This window comes from Taudactylus pleione, unplaced genomic scaffold (assembly GCF_031769625.1).
Source record: "Taudactylus pleione unplaced genomic scaffold, aTauple2 ptg000087l, whole genome shotgun sequence".
Taxonomy (NCBI): Eukaryota; Metazoa; Chordata; class Amphibia; order Anura; family Myobatrachidae; genus Taudactylus; species Taudactylus pleione.
Window position 1 is genome coordinate 8,027,501 of NW_028284489.1, and position 21,856 is coordinate 8,049,356.

Below are 21,856 nucleotides of genomic sequence, written 5' to 3' on the forward strand. Positions count from 1 at the left end.
TGCAACAGGCAGCAGCTGCAGTGAGGAATCCACATCCACTGAGATAGAGGTAAATGGGGGATTTGGCCACAGAACAACAAAAGGGGATGTAGGTGTGTGTGTGTGTGGGGGGGGTGTCACTAGCAGGCAGAGGGGAGTGTATGTCTGTATGGGGATGTCACTGGCAGGCAGAGGAGTGTGTGTGTGTTGGGGGTCACTGGCAGGCAGAGGGGTGTGTGGGGGGGGCATTGACAGACAAAATTGAGTGTGTATGGGGGATGTCACTGGCAGGCAGAGGGGTGGGGGGCACTGACAGACAGAAAGGAATGTGTTTGTATGGGGATGTCACTGGCAGGAAGAGGGTGTGTGTGAATGGGCACTGACAAGAAAGAAAGGAATGTTTGTGTGTATGGGGGATGTCACTGGCAGGCAGAGGGGAGAGTGTGTGTTGTGGTCACTGGCAGGCAGAGGGGAATGTGTGTGTGTGGAGGGTCACTGATAGGCAGAGGGGAATGTGTGTGTGTGGGGTATCGCTGTCAGAAAGATGCATATGGAGGGACTCGCTGAGAGAGAGGAATGTGGGGGGGATCGCTGAGAGAGGAGAGAATCTGGAGGGGAATGTGGGTGGATAGCTTAAAGAGAGGGGAATGTAAGGGGGATCACAGAGAAATTTGGGAGGAGGGATTGCAGCTGCCTGGTACAATAAAGTAATTTTTTTTCCTTATTGATGCAAGGCGCACGTGATGTAATCACATCACACGCGCCACACCAACGACAGAGGAACCAGCCGCAGTGTGAAGAGGAGCAGCCAAAAGACACAGGAGAAGGTAAGTGTATGTGGTCTGTAAGGGGCTGGATGCAGGGGCTGGCTGTAAAGACAGAAGGGGTGCTGTCTAGAGCAACAAAAGGGCTGTCGACAGCATGGCTGGGGAGACAGTGTGGGATTGGAGTTGCAGAAACAGTGAGAGGGGGAGCCCCTGCCCTGTTTTGTCAGTCCCAGGCCCCACAATTTCTGATGTCAGCTCTGGTGATAGGCAAGCCCAGTGCTTGTGGCTGCCAATCATAAAATATATGGACAAACAGAGCACAACCCTGTCCACCACCACATAACTGACCCAATGGATGATATGTCAGTACAATTTACTTAGTTTAATATATTTTTTCTGAATTTCTCAATAAGAAACTTTTGGCCTAGGGGTGCCATGAAAAATATGCTGAAACTCTATAGTGCCAAAATTAAAGAGTTTGGGAGCCACTGGTCTGTACAATAACAGTATTTCAATAAACAATGTACGAAAACTTCACACTGTGTAATTTCCACAAACGAAAAAATAATTTCACCCCTGGTTGATGTTCAATGTTTTAATATGCAGTTGTAATAAGTCACTAGTGGTGGGGTGTTGGTAGGTGAGTCGTACCTGTTTCCCTGCAGAAGTCGTCAATCCCGGCCTTTCAAATAGTCTTTGACCTGCTGCTGCTCTTGGATTCTGTAGTGGTTAGGCAGAGAGATGGGAACCCCCCAAAAACCCCTGACAAGTCACTACACGTGTGGACAGTGACAAAATGTTTTATTTTGCCTGAATGGTAGATCACTGTAATGTTAATTCAATATACACAGTTTAGCAATATGACTTTGTTAACAGTAAACTCAGTTTCACGCACAGTATAGTTTAACCTTTCATAATAAGTTATAGCAATATTACAAAGAACAATACAATGACGATAAACGCTCTAATATCTCACAAATAAGCTAACAATCTGGCATTACCATTAGGAAATAACAGGAAGTTCTGCAACAGATAGTTTTCCCTTAATGTAGTCTCGCTCAAATAACACCTATTGCACCAAAGTCTTAATGGCTACAGGCAGAAAGCAAAAGAGTTCTCTCCACACTTTTTACTGGGAATGTCAATGTATTACTATTATCCACAAGGTGGTGGCACTGGCATAATATCTTAAATGTATCCAGACTAATGGTCACGTTGCTTTCAATGACTTCCGGATGGTAGAATATATATATGTATAACTGTTCTGTCCTTCATAACTGTATGCAAAGGGAGTAACACCCTGTTCTCTTGATTGTCTGCTAACAGAATGTATATATCACAGTTCTGTTCTTGGATTGAGTTAACAGAGGTAAAGTATTTCAATTAGGTTAACTGTGTACTATGCAGGCTGTTATTGTGACCAGTTCATTAAACAGCATGAATCCCAAGTCACATACAATGCACACCACTGGTTACTATAGACTGGTAGCTGGTTGCTTTGCCTTCTCAAGGCAAATATCCCTTGGTAGCAAAGGGAGGGAAAATAAATCTTGGATAAAGTTCAGTTTATAGTGCTGTAAGGGTTGTTACTCACTGTGCCTTACTGAGTCTTTCATAATAGATAATGGGAGCCACAGTACACTTTAGGATATCACTGTGCCTGCGATCACTGCACCTGCTCCTTCTTTGTCTGTCTCACTGGGAGTCTCTTACTTCCTATTGCCGGCTACTTGCTGCCCACTGCATCCTCTGACCTGGCAGTGCAGCTTCTTCACTTTCCTGGCTTGGCTTCTGGTCACAGCCCTGCAAACAATCCCAGGTGCTGCACTCCTCACAGCCTACTTCTCAGTCCCCTCACACACCAGACATGTGCTTTCTCAGCCAGTTCCAGTTCCCTCACACACCAGACATGTGCTTTCTCAGCCAGTTTCAGGGTCCTTCTCTCTCCTCCTCTTTTTGTTACAGTTTTTAGTCTGAGCTCACTAGTGAAGCACACTCTGCCAGATTTCCTGGGTCCTAGTGCACCTCCTCACTTCAGTTCCAGAACATTCTCCAGCTCAGGGCAACATACAAATGTCCACATATATGGGGGTCTTTACCGGGTATCACACACTCCCCCGCTAGAACTATGCGTGTCCTCACGCAACTTTGTATCTACTCAAAAGTCCTGAACAATCTAACTTTGTCATAGGGCAATTATACGTACAGGTTACAATAGTTCACATTCGGTATCTTACAGGCATTATACCTTTGGTGCTTCGTTCTGACCTTCTGACTTCTAGGTCAGGTACATGACTCTCTAACTGATCAAGGGCAGGAAGGGGGTCAGCTTCGCCTTCCATAGACCTTACTGTTAAAGGTTCTGGGGCTGTACCCCCTACTGTATTCAATGGAACCGGGCCGCACATGAATGTGAGCAACTCTATGGGGTCATTAAGAGGGACGTCCCCAGAAGATCCCCATCTCTCTGCCATAGGGGAGTCCTCCTGCTGTATCAAGGAAGCTTCAGCAGTGCATAACTTTAACTGGTCACGTGGTACTGTGCTGAGTTGGCCATCTTTCTTCCTCTGGATTAGGTAGGCGTACCGGCCATCAACGGGGACACCAACAATGGTATAAGGGACATCCTCCCACATGGCATCCAACTTGCTTGATCTGTGGTTTTTCTTCTTCCAGACTTTGTCTCCCATTTGTAAGGGCAGCGCTCTGGCATCTGAATTGTAATTCCTCTCCTGACGTTGATGCACAGTCTCCATCCTCTTCTCAACTATCTCTCGGGCAGTCACTATCCGGTGCTGATGTTCACGAACCCAATTAGTCTGTGTGGTAACAGGATCCATTAGCTCGGGAGCCAACTCCAGATCCTTGGGCAGCTTGCCATGCCATCCGAACATGAGGTAGAAGGGCGTGAATCCTGTGGAACAGTGTTCTGTGTTATTATACAGATACACAAGGTCAGGCAGGAGGGTAGGCCACTGAGAGCGCTTCTCGGCTGAAAGACTTCTTAGCATTCCAATCATAGTCTGGTTTGCTCTCTCACACAAGCCATTGCATTGAGGATGATAGGCGGTCGTCCTCATCTTCTTGCATCCATACAAAGAGCAAAGTTCATGAAACAGCTGTGACTCGAATGTGGGTCCTTGATCTGTCAAGATCTGATCAGGGTACCCATAGGGGTGGACAAAGTTCCTTAGAAAGACCTCCGCTGTAGTCCTGGCTGTCAGATCATGTACTGGGACAACTACTAGGAATTTACTGTAGTGGTCAGTGATGGTCAGTGCGTATTGGAATCCACTTGGGCTGGGCTCAAGTTTGACATGATCCAAGGCAACAATCTCCAATGGACAATGACTCTTTATTGGATGTAGTGGGTCTCTTTGGCTGGTTTCAGGATTCCTATTAAGGCTGCAGGCTATACAGTCTCGACACCATTCCTCAATGTCAGTCCTCATCCCTATCCAGAAGAATCTTTTCCGTAATACGGCTTCCGTCTTTTGGGTTCCGAAGTGTCCAGATTTGTTGTGATAAGCAGTAAGAAGGAAGCTGGCCTGTTGTCTCGGTACAACTATTTGGGTTACATTTTGGTGAGTTGCTGGATCAAGGCTTATTCGGACCATGAGTCCCTGTTTGAGTTTAATACGGTCTCTGTGTCTTAACAGTTTGACAAACTCTGGATTGGCATCCACCCTCTGCAGCTTAGTCAGCCGGCGTTCATGTTGGATGAAATCCATCAACTCCTGCAGCACCGGGCTCTCCCTCTGCACTTGTTCCCAATCAGATTCAGATGTGTCAGGCTGAGGACTATTAGATTTTGGGTTGGCAGTGGCAGACACAGGGTCAGAGGTGACGACACTTTGTTTGCTCCTCGGCGTCTTGAATAAGGGAGTCTCAATATCTTTGGCCCAATCTCTATCTTCTTCCGAGACATCCACAGTGGGTAGGCGGGATAAGGCATCGGCATTTCCATTCAACTTCCCACTTCTGTAGGTAACAGTATAATTGAAATTGGCCAGGCGAGACATCCACCTCTGTTCAAGTGCTCCCAGGCGAGCGGTAGAGAGATGTGCCAGGGGATTGTTGTCAGTGACAATTACAAATGGTGTGACAGCCAGATAATTCTTAAATTTCTCTGTGATGGCCCAGACGAGAGCAAGGAGTTCAAGTTTAAAGGTGCTGTAATTCTCATTATTTCTCTCGGTCTTTCGCAGGCCCCGGCTGGCATAAGCTATCACTCTCTCGTGTCCATCTTGTACTTGTGACAATACAGCTCCCAGACCATGGTGACTGGCATCTGTGTAGACTTGGAAAGGCTTCTCATAATCTGGGTAAGCCAGAAGGGGAGCCTCTATCAGCGATGACTTCAGTTGCTTGAAGGAGATTTGTTGTTCCTCAGCCCATGCAACCAAGGAAGTGCTCAGTCTCTCTTGACCTGACTTGCCTCGCAGGAGCTCATGCAGTGGTGCAGCCACTCTTGCAAAGTTCTCAATGAATCGTCTGTAGTAGCCAACGAAACCTAGGAAGCTTCGGACCTCTTTTACTGTTCTAGGTACGGGCCAGTCTCGCACTACCTGAATTTTTTCTGGATCCGGCTTTACCCCTTCAGCACTGACTATGTGTCCTAGGTACTGTACCCTGGGCTTTAACAGATGACATTTTGATGGTTTTAACTTCAAGCCGCACTTGGTCAGTTGTACATATACCTCATCTAGGTGTTTCAAGTGCTCTTCATAGCTTCTGGAATAAATGATGACATCGTCCAAGTACAGGAGAACCATTTCAAAGTTGTGTTGGCCAAGGCAGTGCTCCATGACCCTTTGGAAGGTGGCTGGTGCATTGCAGAGTCCAAATGGCATCCGGTCAAATTCAAATAGTCCCATCGGGGTAGTGAAGGCCGTCTTCTCCCGATCCTCCAGGGCCATCGGGATTTGCCAGTACCCGCTTGTTAGATCCAGAGTGGAAAAGTAGGTAGCTGTCTTCAGTGCCGTTAACGACTCCTCAATCCTAGGTAGCGGGTAGGCATCTTTATGTGTCACTGCATTCAGCTTCCTGTAATCAACGCAAAACCGGAGGCTGCCGTCCTTTTTCCTGACAATCACCAGCGGTGCCGCCCATGGGCTGTGGCTCTCACGAATTACACCAGCTTCCTTCATCTCATTGATCATATTCCTCACAGGTTGGTACATGGCCGGTGGTAGAGGTCTGTGTCTTTCCTTAATTGGGGGGTTACTCCCAGTGGGGATGTGGTGATGGACACCTTCAGCTTTCCCGAAGTCGGATGGATGTTGACTGAATGCCTCAGCATTCTTCCACACTACCTGGAGCGCTCCTTGGCGTTTCTCCTCAGGGGTGTCTGAGTCTCCAATCTCTATCTCATTCCACCACAGAGCCTCGCCGTTCGTAACCGTCAGCTGTCCAGTTACTGTTCTTTGTTGAGCTGCCGGCACACTTTCTCCGAACACATCTTGGAAGTCAATTTGAATAATCTTCGCCACCGGGCAATGTCTGAAAAGTCTGATTGGGTAGTTAAGTGGATTCAATACGCGGACTGGTACCTTCCCCTGCTCCACTCTCGCCAGGGTTCTAGCCACCGCGAATGGATGTCGTCCATCAGAGTCACAAGATTCAATTATAGCCTCGTAGTCCTGCCCACCGGGTCCAATTCTGGCTTTGCACCAAACTACGTGTTCCGAATTGGGTTGCAAGAGTATAGGCTGGCGATCAGCAATCCTGGCTTTACCCACTTCTCCCCTTGCATTTGTAAATTTCTTTTGCCCCTCAAGCAGCCGCACCGTTTGCTGTAGAGTTCTTCGTTCCTTAGGGGCTGCTATCCGCATTTCCATCCTAAGAGCCTCTACCAATTCATCAGGACAATTCTTTAAGACATTCATGCTGAGGATCACCGGAGGTAGATGATCATTCTGCACTGTGGTAACCAGGCACCCTTGTCTTGTGAGATCTGCTTTGCCAATCTTCAAATCAGCCTCCCAATAGCCGCTATACGTAATCTGCTGCCCATTACTGGCCAATAGTTGTAACCAGGTTGTTGGTGGGGTCATGATCTCTTGTTTATCCCAGTGTTTTAAAAACTCGGTCAGCTGTATTGTGGTCACCTGTGAGCCGGTATCCAAGAGAGCCGACAACTCAACACCGTTGACCCGGATCCTCAGATGGGGCACTCGCCAACATATCGAGGCCACCACTCCTGCGACAATGGACCTATTGACGTAGCTCTTCCCGAGGGTCGGTCCCTCGCCTTGGGATTTCATCGTTTAAACCTCCATTTGAACAATTTCGTTCCACATGCCCACCTTGTTTGCAGCGCCGACATATAGGCCTTCCTTGAGAGTCGAACTGGTCTGTCGGACGTCGACCTGACTCCCGTGGGATGTCCCAGCGTGGCCGGTTCCTCCTACTATGATCCTGACGCCATTCCTTGCATTTGGTCTCCGTCTGTTCCTGTCGAAATTCCCTTAACTCCCGTCCCATCTCGGATAGGTTCTGTGCCAATTCTGTTATTTTGTTATTAATGGCCCCGATTGGATCATGAGCAGACTGTCCCTGTGTCTGCTGTGTGACTGTTCCCTTAGGTACCAGAGGTTCCAGGCTCATGTGCTGATTGACACCTTCAAAGTTTCTATTTTCTAACTGCTCCGCAGATGTACTGTACTCTGTGTCAATGATTTGATTAAGTCCAAGAATCTTTAGCATTGTTTCTTTGAACTCAGAGAATGAACACCTTGGGTGATCATATTTCCACATCCTTAGTTGCGTGCGTATTGCCTCTCCTCGTGCCCCCTCGATAAACAAGTTAATAAGGGTTTCGTCTTCTTGTTGTACTTCTTGCGGATCTAGGGTTTGGATTGCCTGCAGCGCCTCTTGCAAACCTAGAGCAAACTCCCTCAGTGACTCATGGGGTTGCTGTTTCCTGGCATAAAGACGGCCTTTCAGTTCTGAAATAGTCCGCGAATCAAAGATGTCTACTAATCTCTTGAAAATGTTTTCGACCGTCTTCCGCTGGTCATCCTTCCACGCCTTAACTTCTCGTAATGCCGGACCTTTTAGCTGTCCAATCAGAATTTCTACCTTCTGCGCGTCATTAAGTGGGTATAGTCGAAACATCGACTGCAGCTGGTCTTTGAATTCTCTAAAGGTACTCGTGCCCGGTGTGTGTGTGTATCTCCAGAATCTGTTGGTAGCCATGGGGCCCCGAAATAGTATGGCATCGTGATTGGGGAAGCGTTCGCTATGGGCGAAATTCCTTGGTTGGGATCTCCTCCTTCATTTGGAGCTGCTACAGAAGGCTGGGGTTCTGACATCCTGCAAAATCTGCTTCGATCCTGTTCGTAGACGCCAAGTTGTAATAAGTCACTAGTGGTGGGGTGTTGGTAGGTGAGTCGTACCTGTTTCCCTGCAGAAGTCGTCAATCCCGGCCTTTCAAATAGTCTTTGACCTGCTGCTGCTCTTGGATTCTGTAGTGGTTAGGCAGAGAGATGGGAACCCCCCAAAAACCCCTGACAAGTTACTACACGTGTGGACAGTGACAAAATGTTTTATTTTGCCTGAATGGTAGATCACTGTAATGTTAATTCAATATACACAGTTTAGCAATATGACTTTGTTAACAGTAAACTCAGTTTCACGCACAGTATAGTTTAACCTTTCATAATAAGTTATAGCAATATTACAAAGAACAATACAATGACGATAAACGCTCTAATATCTCACAAATAATCTAACAATCTGGCATTACCATTAGGAAATAACAGGAAGTTCTGCAACAGATAGTTTTCCCTTAATGTAGTCTCGATCAAATAACACCTATTGCACCAAAGTCTTAATGGCTACAGGCAGAAAGCAAAAGAGTTCTCTCCACACTTTTTACTGGGAAAGTCAATGTATTACTATTATCCACAAGGTGGTGGCACTGGGATAATATCTTAAATGTATCCAGACTAATGGTCACGTTGCTTTCAATGACTTCCGGATGGTAGAATATATATATGTATAACTGTTCTGTCCTTCATAACTGTATGCAAAGGGAGTAACACCCTGTTCTCTTGATTGTCTGCTAACAGAATGTATATATCACAGTTCTGTTCTTGGATTGAGTTAACAGAGGTAAAGTATTTCAATTAGGTTAACTGTGTACTATGCAGGCTGTTATTGTGACCAGTTCATTAAACAGCATGAATCCCAAGTCACATACAATGCACACCACTGGTTACTATAGACTGGTAGCTGGTTGCTTTGCCTTCTTAAGGTAAATATCCCTTGGTAGCAAAGGGAGGGAAAATAAATCTTGGATAAAGTTCAGTTTATAGTGCTGTAAGGGTTGTTACTCACTGTGCCTTACTGAGTCTTTCATAATAGATAATGGGAGCCACAGTACACTTTAGGATATCACTGTGCCTGCGATCACTGCACCTGCTCCTTCTTTGTCTGTCTCACTGGGAGTCTCTTACTTCCTATTGCCGGCTACTTGCTGCCCACTGCGTCCTCTGACCTGGCAGTGCAGCTTCTTCACTTTCCTGGCTTGGCTTCTGGTCACAGCCCTGCAAACAATCCCAGGTGCTGCACTCCTCACAGCCTACTTCTCAGTCCCCTCACACACCAGACATGTGCTTTCTCAGCCAGTTCCAGTTCCCTCACACACCAGACATGTGCTTTCTCAGCCAGTTTCAGGGTCCTTCTCTCTCCTCCCCTTTTTGTTACAGTTTTTAGTCTGAGCTCACTAGTGAAGCACACTCTGCCAGATTTCCTGGGTCCTAGTGCACCTCCTCACTTCAGTTCCAGAACATTCTCCAGCTCAGGGCAACATACAAATGTCCACATATATGGGGGTCTTTACAGGGTATCACACAGTGACTTAGGGGCCTATTCATCATACCTTAAAAATCGATGGAGGTAATTTAGGTTTAGATCTCGCATGGAGTCCTAACTAATTACCGGAGGAATTCATCATTCCTCCTCTCCATCAGTATCTATCCCGGAAAGCTGTCATTTTTGCGATGACATTTTTTTGGGAAATAGATACTTTTCCCTTTCTACACTAACTTACTGCAGCTGTAATCAGTGCTGCGCATGCGGTGTTACATTTGTAGACCCAGCGCATGCGCAGCACTACCTACAGCGGCGGTAAATTTGTGTGCCCCCCCCCTCCGCTCACTTCCCCCCCGTCCCGCACTTACCTGCCCGCGCAGCAGCCTCCGGCTCCGTCCTGCTGGTCTGACACATGGTCTCCCAGCATACCACAGTACAGTTTAGAAAAAAAAAAACGTGTTTTTTTTTTTTTTCTAACTTTATTGTGTTCTGCTGGGAGAACACAGTGTTCGAGCAACCACCAGAGCCAGAGGAGGGACCAGAGTGCCGGAGGGAGCTGCGGGGGACCTGTCCAGCTGACCGCAGGTAAGTCTCACCTGCTATTCGCCACCTCACAATGGCGGATAGTACCTCCGTCAAATTCTGAAAATACATAATTTTCGGATTTCGATTAGTATGGGGATATTGAAATTATGGTATTAATGTATGGAGAGTGTGGAAATTAACGCAGGGGGACTTGGCAAGGAGATATCAGTGATATCTCCTGTGCTAAGTGTCATCATGAATACTAAAATAATGTTATTTAAGGAAAATGTCCTTAAACACGTTATTTTAGTGTTGATGAATAGGCCCCTTAGAGGGGTTAGTGTGTAGGTGGGGAGTTCTACCTAAAGAAATTAAAGTTTACTGTATATAAATATTTATTAAGACTTCCTTTGTTTACTTTTGTGGCTTTGGTAAGTATGAGGTACCTTACTGTGGAGTTTTGGCATCTGTATTGACAACAGTCTCTAGGCTGAGAGTGACTCAAGACAGAGAAGGATACGGAAGGTTTGAGTAGTGGACCCAGCTGGGGTAGTGTGAGTCAGAAGCGGCTATAGGACTATAAAGACTGAATACAGGATGCACTAAAGAGAACATGTTTTGGCCACATTTCCCATTTATACCAAGCTTCCGAATGCATTACTTTCCAGAGCTTGGACCCGAAGGACAATGCCATCTATGGGCTTCTTTTCGCTTTGTGCACAGAGACGGAGCCAAGAGGATTTCTCCCAGCATCCCCGCAGCACAACACTCGTCATATGATGCATGTGCAGAAGGACTCCCGAGTCCTAAACCTGGAAGTCCAATTATAGCAAAGAACATTTCTATTCGGCAGAGCTGTCCTTTGTGATTTCAATCGCAATTCTAGGTACAGATCCAACATTAATGATGGTATGTACCCGATAAGCGGCAGAATGTACTGCATCCAAAATGATATGCGTAGTACATCCTGCTGAGTGGGAAGTTGTGCTGACAGTTAAAAAAAAAAAGACGAACCTTACCTGAAGCAACTATTTGTTTGAGGGAGAGAGAGGAGAACCACTAAAAGTGTAACAAGCTGGCACATTGCCTCCGCTAGAGCAGGGAAAGTGCCACTGTTCCATCTAAGGCGGGTTTGAGAGTGGCATTCCAGTAAGAGCCAACCCAGCTAATATTGCCTCAACCAAGGGATAACCTTTGGGAGGGCCATGGGAGCAGCATAATTGCAGGGGGCTGGTCTGGCTATCCTTATTCAGCAAAAGGGGCAGCCCCGAAGGTGGTCCCAAGTTCATGATACAGAGACCTCCTCTCATTTAGCGCTTTAGTGGTTTTATCTGCAGTTAAATTCTGTGGTTCTTTGTTAATGATATATCGAGTTGATGACATCCTTCTAAGATGTTTATATGATTTCTCTTCTCATTTCAGGTAATAATTATAAAAATGGAGTCTTAATGACCAAAGCTGGTGCTTTGAAGTGTACTTGGATTTTCCATTGCAACTGTGAGGGGGATTTAAACAAGATCGAAGATCTTGTCAAGAGCATATTAGAAAGATGTGATGAAGTGGGAGTAAAGTCTGTGGCTATTCCAGCTATTGGTACAGGTATGAATAGCTCTGAATTGTGGATTTGAATACCTTTTAACAATAAAATTAGAAAATTATATTCCAATTACATTCCATTCATTCACTGCACTGCAGTGACAGCAAGGTGCAGCTCCATCATTTCCATCGCTGTTGGAAATTATGTATGTGCAGGTGTTAATACTGCAGAGTTATGTAGGCACACACCAGTGGATGACTCAAACTATGAACAGCCCAGTTACTTAACCAGTGGTGTTGGTTTATTGAATGATAGCAGGTACAGCTGTGCTCACTGTTACATGTACACTGGTAACGGATCGGAGCTTGAACGAAGCGAGGTGCCATACAGCTCATCAACTGGTGAGTGTGTGCTATTTGCAGGTGGTGCTGCAGGATTCTGGAACAGTGTTATAGCAGATATTATCCAGGTTCTCTTTAGGAGAAGCCTATGGGTCCTAGTGTCCAGTATGTATGTACAGTGAAGAGACAATGCAGGAGTGCACTGCTTTTTAACAGAACTGGAGGACCTGGGAAAAGCCAAGTATAGTTCTGGGAAATATAATGAGAACCTTTTTACTGTACCTCTAGGTTGGTGTCACTTGAGATGAAGTTCTCCCCTCACTGCATGGCAGAAGTAACCCTCCATGTGTAGCTTAGGTTTTTGCAGAAAAGAAGTAAATTCTGCACAGAGCTTTGAAATTATCGGTTGACTTGGATAAATGCAAGCCTGTTAGGCCACCCTTTAATTGAACATTTGATTAATTTTGCAAAGTTACATAGGAAAGTAAGGTTTACCTTTTATTTACTATATATATTGTGTACAAGGTCCTTGCATTTCTAATTAAGTTTTGTTGCATCTTGACTCCAGAAATACAGAAGTGAATGTGGAAGGGCAAGTTAATTAATACAAGCGGCTTTTTTCTTATGCTGAGAAATATAATAATGTGTCTATGTTGTGAAGTAATTGAAGAATTTACTTTATTTATTTTGGAGAATTATTTTTATAGAGCTTAGATAAGTAATGAAGAGTCTTTCCTCATACAGAAGAAAGTAGTACATACACAACTATGGAGCAACATAACAGTTTACCATGTGAATTGCATAGGTATAATGCAGTAAAAGGAGCTAGAAGAACATTACATTAAATAAATGAATGTAGTCTTCCGCTGGGCGGAGCATCGTGCATGGCTGCTTTTTACTCAAGCTCCCTCATCCAGCTTAGGGTCCTGAGCAATCTAACCTCAAAACCTGGATTATTCTTGCACAATTGACTACCGAAGAGATTTAAGTTGACGAGGGACTATTTTGGCAGGAGCTCCTTTGATTTCCTGGATTTCAGCTTCTAAAGAGTGGTGCTCATGACCTCCTGAGTTTCGGCATGCATTCCAGGCTCCCTCCCTATATCCCACAGAGCCTGAGCCAAAGTCTCCTTTCCCCTCCCTGCCTTACCTCACCCACCGTTGATATCCTTACAGCCTGCTGTCCCCAAAGACTGAGCTTTCCTGCTCATTACTGTCCCTCCCTGCCCACTCTGATCCCGCTGCACGAAGTGCTGTATCTGCGGTGAAGGCTCAGGGGTGCGCAGGCCGGTGTACCTTGTGCCTGGAGCACCCACTCTCCTCGTCTCCCCCGCCTGTGGTGCCTTTCCAGACTGGACCTGTACCCTACCTTTGGACGGCCGACCAGTGCAGTGGTTTGCAACTGGTGGGGGCTGCTGTCTTCTTGCTGCTGACCACGCTCCCACTGCTGTTCTGGCGGTGCTGCGCCTACTTAAGGCTATTTCACACCTGCCGGTTTTCAACGGCCAGCAAAAATCCGGCCGTTTTTTTGCTGGGTGTGAAATTTAGCGGTGGATGGAAGCGGGTGGGTCTTTTCACACGGAACGGGCACAGTCGCCGTGTTACAGACTGGAATATCCACTGAGAAGGATGGCTGCGCTGTGCCATGCCCGTGCCGTCCCTGCAGGCTTGTGGTGTATAGGAAACAATGTTTCCTTTCACACACACTGGCCAGCTTGTACAGCAGCTGCTGCGCATGCCCAGAATAAGTAGTTAAAAAAAACCCAGTAAAAAAGTTGCAGAATGTGAAAGGCACTGAGGGCCTGATTCAGAGCCGGACGCTCTGACCAGAGCGCTCACTCTGAATCAGGGCCCTCCTCCATGAAAATGGAGCGGCCTCCTGGCCGCTCGCATAGCTGTGGGTGACCACCCACAGCATATGCGAGCGACCAAAAAGATGGTCACGATGGTCTTGCCAATTGCGACCATCGGACTTGCGATGGAGACCCTGCGGTAGGGTCTCCCTGCCACAAGCCCTGGAGTGATTTTGGCTCTATCAGAGCCAAAATCACTCCCACTGACATCACTAGTGATGTCAGTGGGGCCGGCTTAAGACGGTAGGCGTTCCCATGGGAACGCCTCCATCTGGCAGGCATGCCCCCGGCACGCCCACCAAAGGAGGCGTGCTGTCAATCAACATCGACAGCACGCCCCCTTTGGTGCGAGACCCGGAGCGACAGCTTGGCTGTCGCAGGCGGGGTCTCGCGTATGCGCACGACAGAGCTCCCTCCGTCGTGCGCATGCACAGTGGGGAACATTGACCCACTTGCGAGCGTACTGCCGCTCGCGAGTGGGTCTGAATGACCCCCTGAGTGCCTGAAAAAAATGGCCAGCTTCTGTCTGTTTTTTTTTTTTTGCTGGCCGGGCAAAACCAGCAGGTGTGAAGTAGGCCTTACTGTAGCCCTGGGGCGCCATAGCTCTGGTTCCTACCTAGTACCCTGCTGTAGCCAATTGCCCCTTTGTGGTGCTAACTGTGGTCAGCTCCATCCCGCTGCTGCCTGGTTAGGCTCATCAAAGTATGAACTGATCCTACATCTCTGGATCCGGCGCTCCATTCAGGTTCCTGCTGTGTCCCTGCACTGCTAGTTCCTTGCCCTTCTATTTCCAGTTCCTGCGGCTGGACCTGTCTTCCCGAAGCCTGCACATTGCTCCATCCCCGTGACGCTGGTTCCCTGCTACATCCCTCCGGTGCCTGTGACTTACCTGTCTGCAATGTTCTGTCGATCTGACTGTGCTGCCAGCCACCAACTCTCACTGCACCTTCTGCAGAGCCCCTACTATCCTGGTGTGATGACAGATGATACCACACTGTGACCCATCCAGTGATCCCTGCTGCCTTCTGAGTTTTACCACTTCCCTGAATGGTGGTTTCTTCCCTTTCCCCTCCCTTCCAGCTTGCGGCCAATGTAGCCTTTGCTTGGTGTTGCTGGGACTACTCCAATGAACAGTGCTGTTATCTGGTCCTATTACTAACGTGGACGTGTCTTATTTGCTCTTCCACTCATAACTGATATTAGTTTTAACCCTTTCCTAGCTCTCCCCCATTCTGTGTCTCCCCTTTTCCTTCCCCTCCCCTTCCTTAACATATAACTTCAGTGATGTAATTGCTTTAAAACAATGGCCCTCATTCAGAGGCACTCGCAAGAAGCAAGCGCTCGTTCTGAATGAGGGCGGCCACTTCTATTTTGTAGTGCGGCCTCCTGGTCGCTAGCTAAGCTGTGGGTTACCACCCACAGCTTAGCGACCGACCAGGGTAATGGTCGCGATGGTCAGGGCTTGCGACGAGACACTAAGGTTGGGTCTCAGCAACCGCAAGCCCCAGGGAGCTTCCTGCTCTGATTGAGCAGGAAGCTCCCCACTGACATCACTGCTGATGTCAGTGTGGCCGCCCACAAAACTGTAGGCGTTCCTTAAGTGAAACCACCCCCCTCGCCACGCCTACAAAATGGGCCGAGCTGTCGATCAACATTGACAGAGTTTCTTGCTCTGGGGCTTGCGCACACGCAGCGCGGCCACTGCACGTGCGCAGGGCCTAAACATCGACCCGGTTGCAAGCGCTCAGCGCTTGAGACTGGGTCTGAATGAGGTCCAATATCTATACGTGGAGTTGAGTTTCTAGTGGAGGTGTGCACTGGCCACTTTTCGTGTTTTGGGTTTTTGGTTTTGGATCTGGATCTTTCTTCTTGTCTTGAATCTGGATTGGTTTTGCCAAAACCACCCTTCCGTGTTTTGGGTTCTGGGTTTTGTGTTTCGAATCTGTGTTTTTTTTTTTGTGGAAAAAAGCATAAAAACAGCTAAAATCACTGAATTTGCGGGTTTTTCTATTCCTATGCTATTATTAACCTCAATAACATTAATTTCCACTCATTTACAGTCTATTCTGAACACCTCACACCTCACAATATTGTTTTTAGGCCAAAAGGTTGCACCGAGGTAGCTGGATGACTATGCTAAGCTACTCAAGTGGGCGGCACAAACACGTGGCCCATCTAGGAGTGACACTGCAGTGGCAGACAGGATGGCAGTTTGAAAAACTAGGCCCCAAACATTACATAATGCAAAGAAAAAAAAGAGGTGCAAGATGGAATTGTCCTTGGGTCCTCCCACCCTTATGTTGCATAAACTGGACATGCACACTTTGACAAACCAATCATTTCAGTGCCAGGGTCTGCCACATGACTGTGGCTAAAATGATTGGTTCGTTTGGGCCCCCACAAAACAAGCTGGCAATTAATCTGTCCATGCACAAACTGGCTCTACGGAGGCAAGATGTCGTCCTCATCCTCCTCATCCACTGATTCCTCACCCTCCTCAGTGTTGTGTACAACCTCATCCTCAGAGTATTAATTTGTTCCCACTGGAATCCACCACCACAGGTGCCTCTGTACTTTCTGGAGGCTGATCTCCCTGGAAAAATTGATAATTCATTTTGATGAACATCATCTACTCCACATTTTGTGGAAGCAACCTCCAACGCCTTTCACTGACAAGGTTTCCGGCTGCACTAAACCTCTTTTTCCTGCCAGTACAGGTACGGACTGTCTGACATGCCTACTTGGATGCTGTCACCGATGTAATCCTCCACCATTCTGTAAATGGTGACAGTATCATATGCAGTGACAGTAGACATGTCAGAAATTGTTGGCAGGTCCTTCAGTCCAGACCAGATGTCCAAACTTGGTCCTGTCTGCCCTGCCTCACTGCCAGCGGGTTGCTTAGGATACCTAAGTTGTTTCCTGGCAGTCCCGGAGAAAGTGAAGAAAGAGCTGTTGACGTGTCACGTTCCGCTTCAGCTAACAGTGTTGTCACCAGCAGGTCTTTGAACCTCTGCAGGCTTGTGTCCACTGGAAATAGAGACACCACGTAGGCTTTAAACCTAGGATCGAGCACGGTGGCCAAAATGTAGTGGTCTGATTTCAGCAGATTGACCACCCTCGAATCCTGGCAAAGCGAATGAAGAGCTTCATCCACGAGTCCCACATACCGAGTGGAATCGCTCCGTCTTAGCTCCTCCTTCACTTTCTCCAGCTGCTTCTGCAAAAGCCTGATGAGGGGAATGACCTGACACAAGCTGGCAGTGTCTGAACTGACTTCACGTGTGGCAAGTTCGAAGGGCTGGAGAACCTTGCACAACACGGAAATCATTCTCCACTGCGCTTGAGTCAGGTGCATACCCCCTCCTTTGCCTATGTCATAGGTGGATGTATAGGCTTGAATGGCCTTTTGCTGCTCCTCCATCCTCTGAAGCATATAGAGGGTTGAGTTCCACCATGTCACACCCTCTTACTTCAGGTGATGGCAGGGCAGGTTTAAGAGTGTTTGCTGGTGCTCCAGTCTTCAGCACACAGTCACTGAATGGCAAAAGTGGCCCAAAATTTTTCGGGCCACCCAAAGCGTCTCTTGCATGCCCCTGTAATTTTTCAGAAAATTCTCCACCACCAAATTTATTGTAAAAACATGGGATGTACTGGAATTTGCCCAGATGTAATGCACGCACAATATTGGTGGCATTGTCGGATATCACAAATCCCCAGGAGAGTCTCAGTGGTTAAGCCATTTCCCTCAGTTTCTCTAAGAGGTTGTCGGCGGTGTGCCTCTTACTGAAACCGGTGATACACAGCATAGCTTGCCTTGGAACGAGCTGGCGTTTCGGAGATGCTGCTACTGGTGATGCTGATGTTGTTGCTGCATAAGGCGATACATCTACCCAGCGGGCTGTTACTGTCATATAGTCCTCAGTCTGCCCCGTTCCACTTGTCCAAATGTCCGTGGTTAAGTGGACTTTGGGTACAACCGCATTTATTAGGACACTGAGGACAGTTTTTCTGACTTCTCTGTACATTCTTGGTATCGCCTGCCTAGTGAAGTGGAATCTAGATGGGATTTGGTACCGGGGGCACACTACCTCCATCAATTGTCTAAATCACACTGCACTAATGGCGGATACCGCATGCACGTCTAACACTAACATAGCTGTCAAGGCCTCAGTTATCCGCTTTGCTTCAGGATGACTGCTGTTGTACTTCATCCTCCTCGCTAAGGACTGCTGGAGGGTCAATTGCTTAGTAAAAGAAGTAGTGGTGTTCCTACTTCCTCTCTGGGATGATGAACGACTCCCAGCAGCAGCAGCGGCAGCAGTAGGCGTAGAAATGCAGGGTCCTCCCGAGGAATCCCGGATAGGAGAGTCAGACATGGCCTGCAGGGCTACTTCCCATCCTGACTGAGGAGGAAATTGACGAGGAGGGAGTTGATGGTGCAGTTTGCAGGCACTTGGATACAACAGAACAAAGGGATAGATGTGTCCCTGGACTGCTTGTGGTCTTAGCCACAGTTTCTGAACCTGACAGTAACTTTTCTATGAACGTGCAGCAGGTGACGTATAAGGGAGGATGTTCCTAGGTCCCTGCCCCTACTTATTCCACCTTTACATACGATACATATGGCAAGATAGTTGTTGTCCGGATTTGGATAGAAATATATCCAGACCAAAGAGGTGGAATGTTTGGTCTTCTGCCCAGGCATGACCATGATGGGATTTTTCATCCCACGGACATCAACTGTCTCCCCCGGTGCCTGATTTAAATAAACCACCTCACCATCAGAATCCTCCTCGTCAACTTCCTCCTCAGCGCCAGTTACACCATTAGCCTCATCCTGTTCTACTTCAACAGTGACATCTTCAATTTGAATATCAGCAAGTGGACTGTGGGTGCTCCTTCCAGCACTTGCAGAGGGTGTGCAAATGGTGGAAGAAGCCACCTCTTCCCATCCAGTGTTGGGAAGGTCAGGCATCGCAGCTGTCACCACACTTGCACTCTCCATGGGGATTTGTGATATCTTCTTAGAATTAGAGTGCACAGTTCTCTGCTGTGCTTTTGCCAGCTTAACTTCATTTTTCTAGTGGGAGGATGGCTTTCATCGTCATGTGAAGCTGAACCACTAGTCATGAACATAGAGGAGGACCTTAGCCGTTCCTTGCCACTCCGTGTCGTAAATGGCATATTGGAAAGTTTACATTTCTCCTCAGACAATTTAAAAAAATTTTTAAGGTCATTTTCGAACTTTGTCATTTGGGATTGTATGTGCCCTCTACTATGACATTGGGCATTTGCCTTGGCAGACGACGTTGATGGCATGTTATCGTCTGTCATGACTAGTGGCAGCACTTTCAGCACTAGGAGGAAGTGGTTCTTGATCTTTCCCTATTTTATTTTTATCGGACAAATTTTTGTCCTCCATTTATGTGATATTGATATATGTGCGGCTAAGGCGCACACAAACACAGAAAAATATTTATTTTTTATTTTTTTGGAGCACTTTGGTGGTTACACCACCCTTCAACAAATGAGCCAGGTCACCCTTTACTTATGACACAGGCGCACGCTTGGCGCTGCTACTTTGTTGATGCACGTGCGGCTACAGCGCACACAAATCACAAACAAAGAAAAAAATATATACTTTTTTTTCAGGCACTTTGGGGGTTACACCACCCTTCAACAGACAAGCCAGCCGGCCCTTTACTTATGACACAGGCGCATGCTTGGCGCTACTTTGTTGATGCATGGGCGGCTACAGTGCACACAAGTCACAAACACAGAAAAAAAAAAAATTTCAGGCACTTTGGGGGTTACACCATCCTTCAACAAACGAGCCAGGTCACCCTTTACTTATGACACAGGCGCACGCTTGGCGCTGCTACTTTGTTGATGCACGTGCGGCTACAGCGCACACAAGTCACAAACGAAGAAAAAAATATATACTTTTTTTTCAGGCACTTTGGGGGTTACACCACCCTTCAACAGACAAGCCAGCCGGCCCTTTACTTATGACACAGGCGCATGCTTGGTGCTACTTTGTTGATGCACGGGCGGCTACAGTGCACACAAGTCACAAACACAGAAAAAAAAAAATTTCAGGCACTTTGGGGGTTACACCATCCTTCAACAGACGAGCCAGCCGGCCCTTTACTTATGACACAGGCCCACGCTTGGCGCTGCTACTTTGTTGATGCACGTGCGGCTACAGCGCACACAAACAGAATAAAAAGAATCCCTTGAGGGACAGAGCACCCCGTGGACAACACTACAGCACCCCTTAAGGACTACAGCCTTTATGGGGCACTGCACACAAGTCACAAACAGTTTTCAGGCACTTTGGGGGTTACACCATCCTTCAACAGACGAGCCAGCCGGCCCTTTACTTATGACACAGGCGCACGCTTCTTTGTTAATGCTAATGCGCACACAAACAGAAAAAAAAATATTATTTTTATTGCACTTGGGGGGATGGACAGAGCACCCCCTGGACAACACTACAGCACCCCTTTAGGACTACAGCCTATATGGGACACTGCACAACACAGCCCAGCCAGCCCCTATGGACTTTGGAGTGGACACAGCCCCTATGGATAACAGACTGCACAACACAGCCCAGCCAGCCCCAATGGACTTTGGAGTGGACACAGCCCCTATGGACAACAGCAGCACCAGCACAGCAAACTCCCAACCTCCCTCTTCACTGTCCACAGCCGGAGTGAAAATGGCGCCAACGCTGGGATCTTTTATAGAATCCAAAACCTGAGAGAATCAGACAGCAGGATGATGACGTTTTGCCTCTATTTCAGATCTGAGCCAGGTGGGAAACCTCGAACCTGACATGGATCCAGCTCGGATCGGGGGGGCGGGGTGAGTGCTCGGGGGGCGTTCGGAGTTCAGAAATCCGAACCCGCTCATCTCTAGTTTCTAGCCAAATATTGTGTCCGTATTATGGACAAATATATAACCAAATCTTTCACTGATCCCAATGGCAAGTCAAAAAATTAACAAAAGACCCCATGGACAGATGGCTCAATCACCTCCCTCTGAATCTCAAGACTTCTCTTCTTCACCATTTCTACCGTCCCTTTCTCCTGAGGTGTCACACGGTTGAATCACAATCTCAGCAGATTACATTCTCAACTTCTAAAATTGATGTTCTTGAGAACTGGGATAGATGTAATAACCTTAGATTTATTGGTATACCCAGGTCCAATAATTCAAGCTCTCATGCCAGGTACACACTAGACGATATGTTGGTCGATCCGACTGGATCGGACGACATATCTGGCTCTTTGTCTAGTGTGTATCCACTGTGTCACTAATGCGTGCTGCCGCGTGTCATCCATGACATAGCCCGTTGGACTTGCATGCATCATTGGCTCTCACACTGTCGGTCCAGTTATCATCAAGTGTGTATGCACTTGCCAATGCCGACACTCCACCGGGTCGCATCACTAACAAGGCCTTTACTGTCCCAACTACCTCAGGAGCAGTGTCAATTGAAAGTGCTCATCGTATAGGTCCTGACTGTGGCTCTCATTCAACCCAATCCCACCCATTGCCGAATTTCTAAGTTTCCATGACAAGAAAAACATACTAATGGCTTACGGAAACAGAGCATCCTAAAAGTGCGTAACTTCTACATTTTAATGTCTCTAATTCCGTGGTTCAGAAACAGAATTTTCCCCGATTTGTAACTATCTTTTTGCCCAAAATACAAAATTCACCCTTCCATACCCTGCCAAACTGAGGGTGTTCGTTGATGGTAAACCAACTATGGGGGGTATCCAATTAGCTGCCCTAAAGTAGCCCTGCTAATTGATCGCGGCGGGGCTATCCTATTAGCCCCGTAGTGCCACCTGATGCTGGCACTTATCGTGGATGTTTTTCGGGATCTTATTTGTCCCGAAAAATAATGCACAATAAGTGCAGTATTTTCACCACCTAAATGGTGAAAATACACAGGTCCGCAAGATTACCGTGAGTCCTATATGTTTTCGGGAGAACTATCCTATTATTTCGACCAAAATAA

General features: G+C 47.2%; 1 protein-coding gene across 5 annotated transcripts in view; it reads left to right on the top strand.

Annotated features, from left to right (window-relative positions):
- Positions 1–21,856, top strand: part of LOC148529067 (protein mono-ADP-ribosyltransferase PARP14-like) — a 237,958-nt gene that overhangs the window by 186,092 nt on the left and 30,010 nt on the right. For 4 of the 5 annotated variants that reach the window (XM_088468962.1, XM_088468963.1, XM_088468966.1 and 1 more), the window contains one exon: positions 11,514–11,690. The exons of the other annotated variant lie outside the window; for it this stretch is intronic. In XM_088468962.1, coding sequence (XP_088325088.1) covers positions 11,514–11,690 — 177 coding nt within the window. The remainder of the gene's footprint in view (positions 1–11,513; positions 11,691–21,856) is intronic. 5 annotated transcript variants of the gene reach the window in all.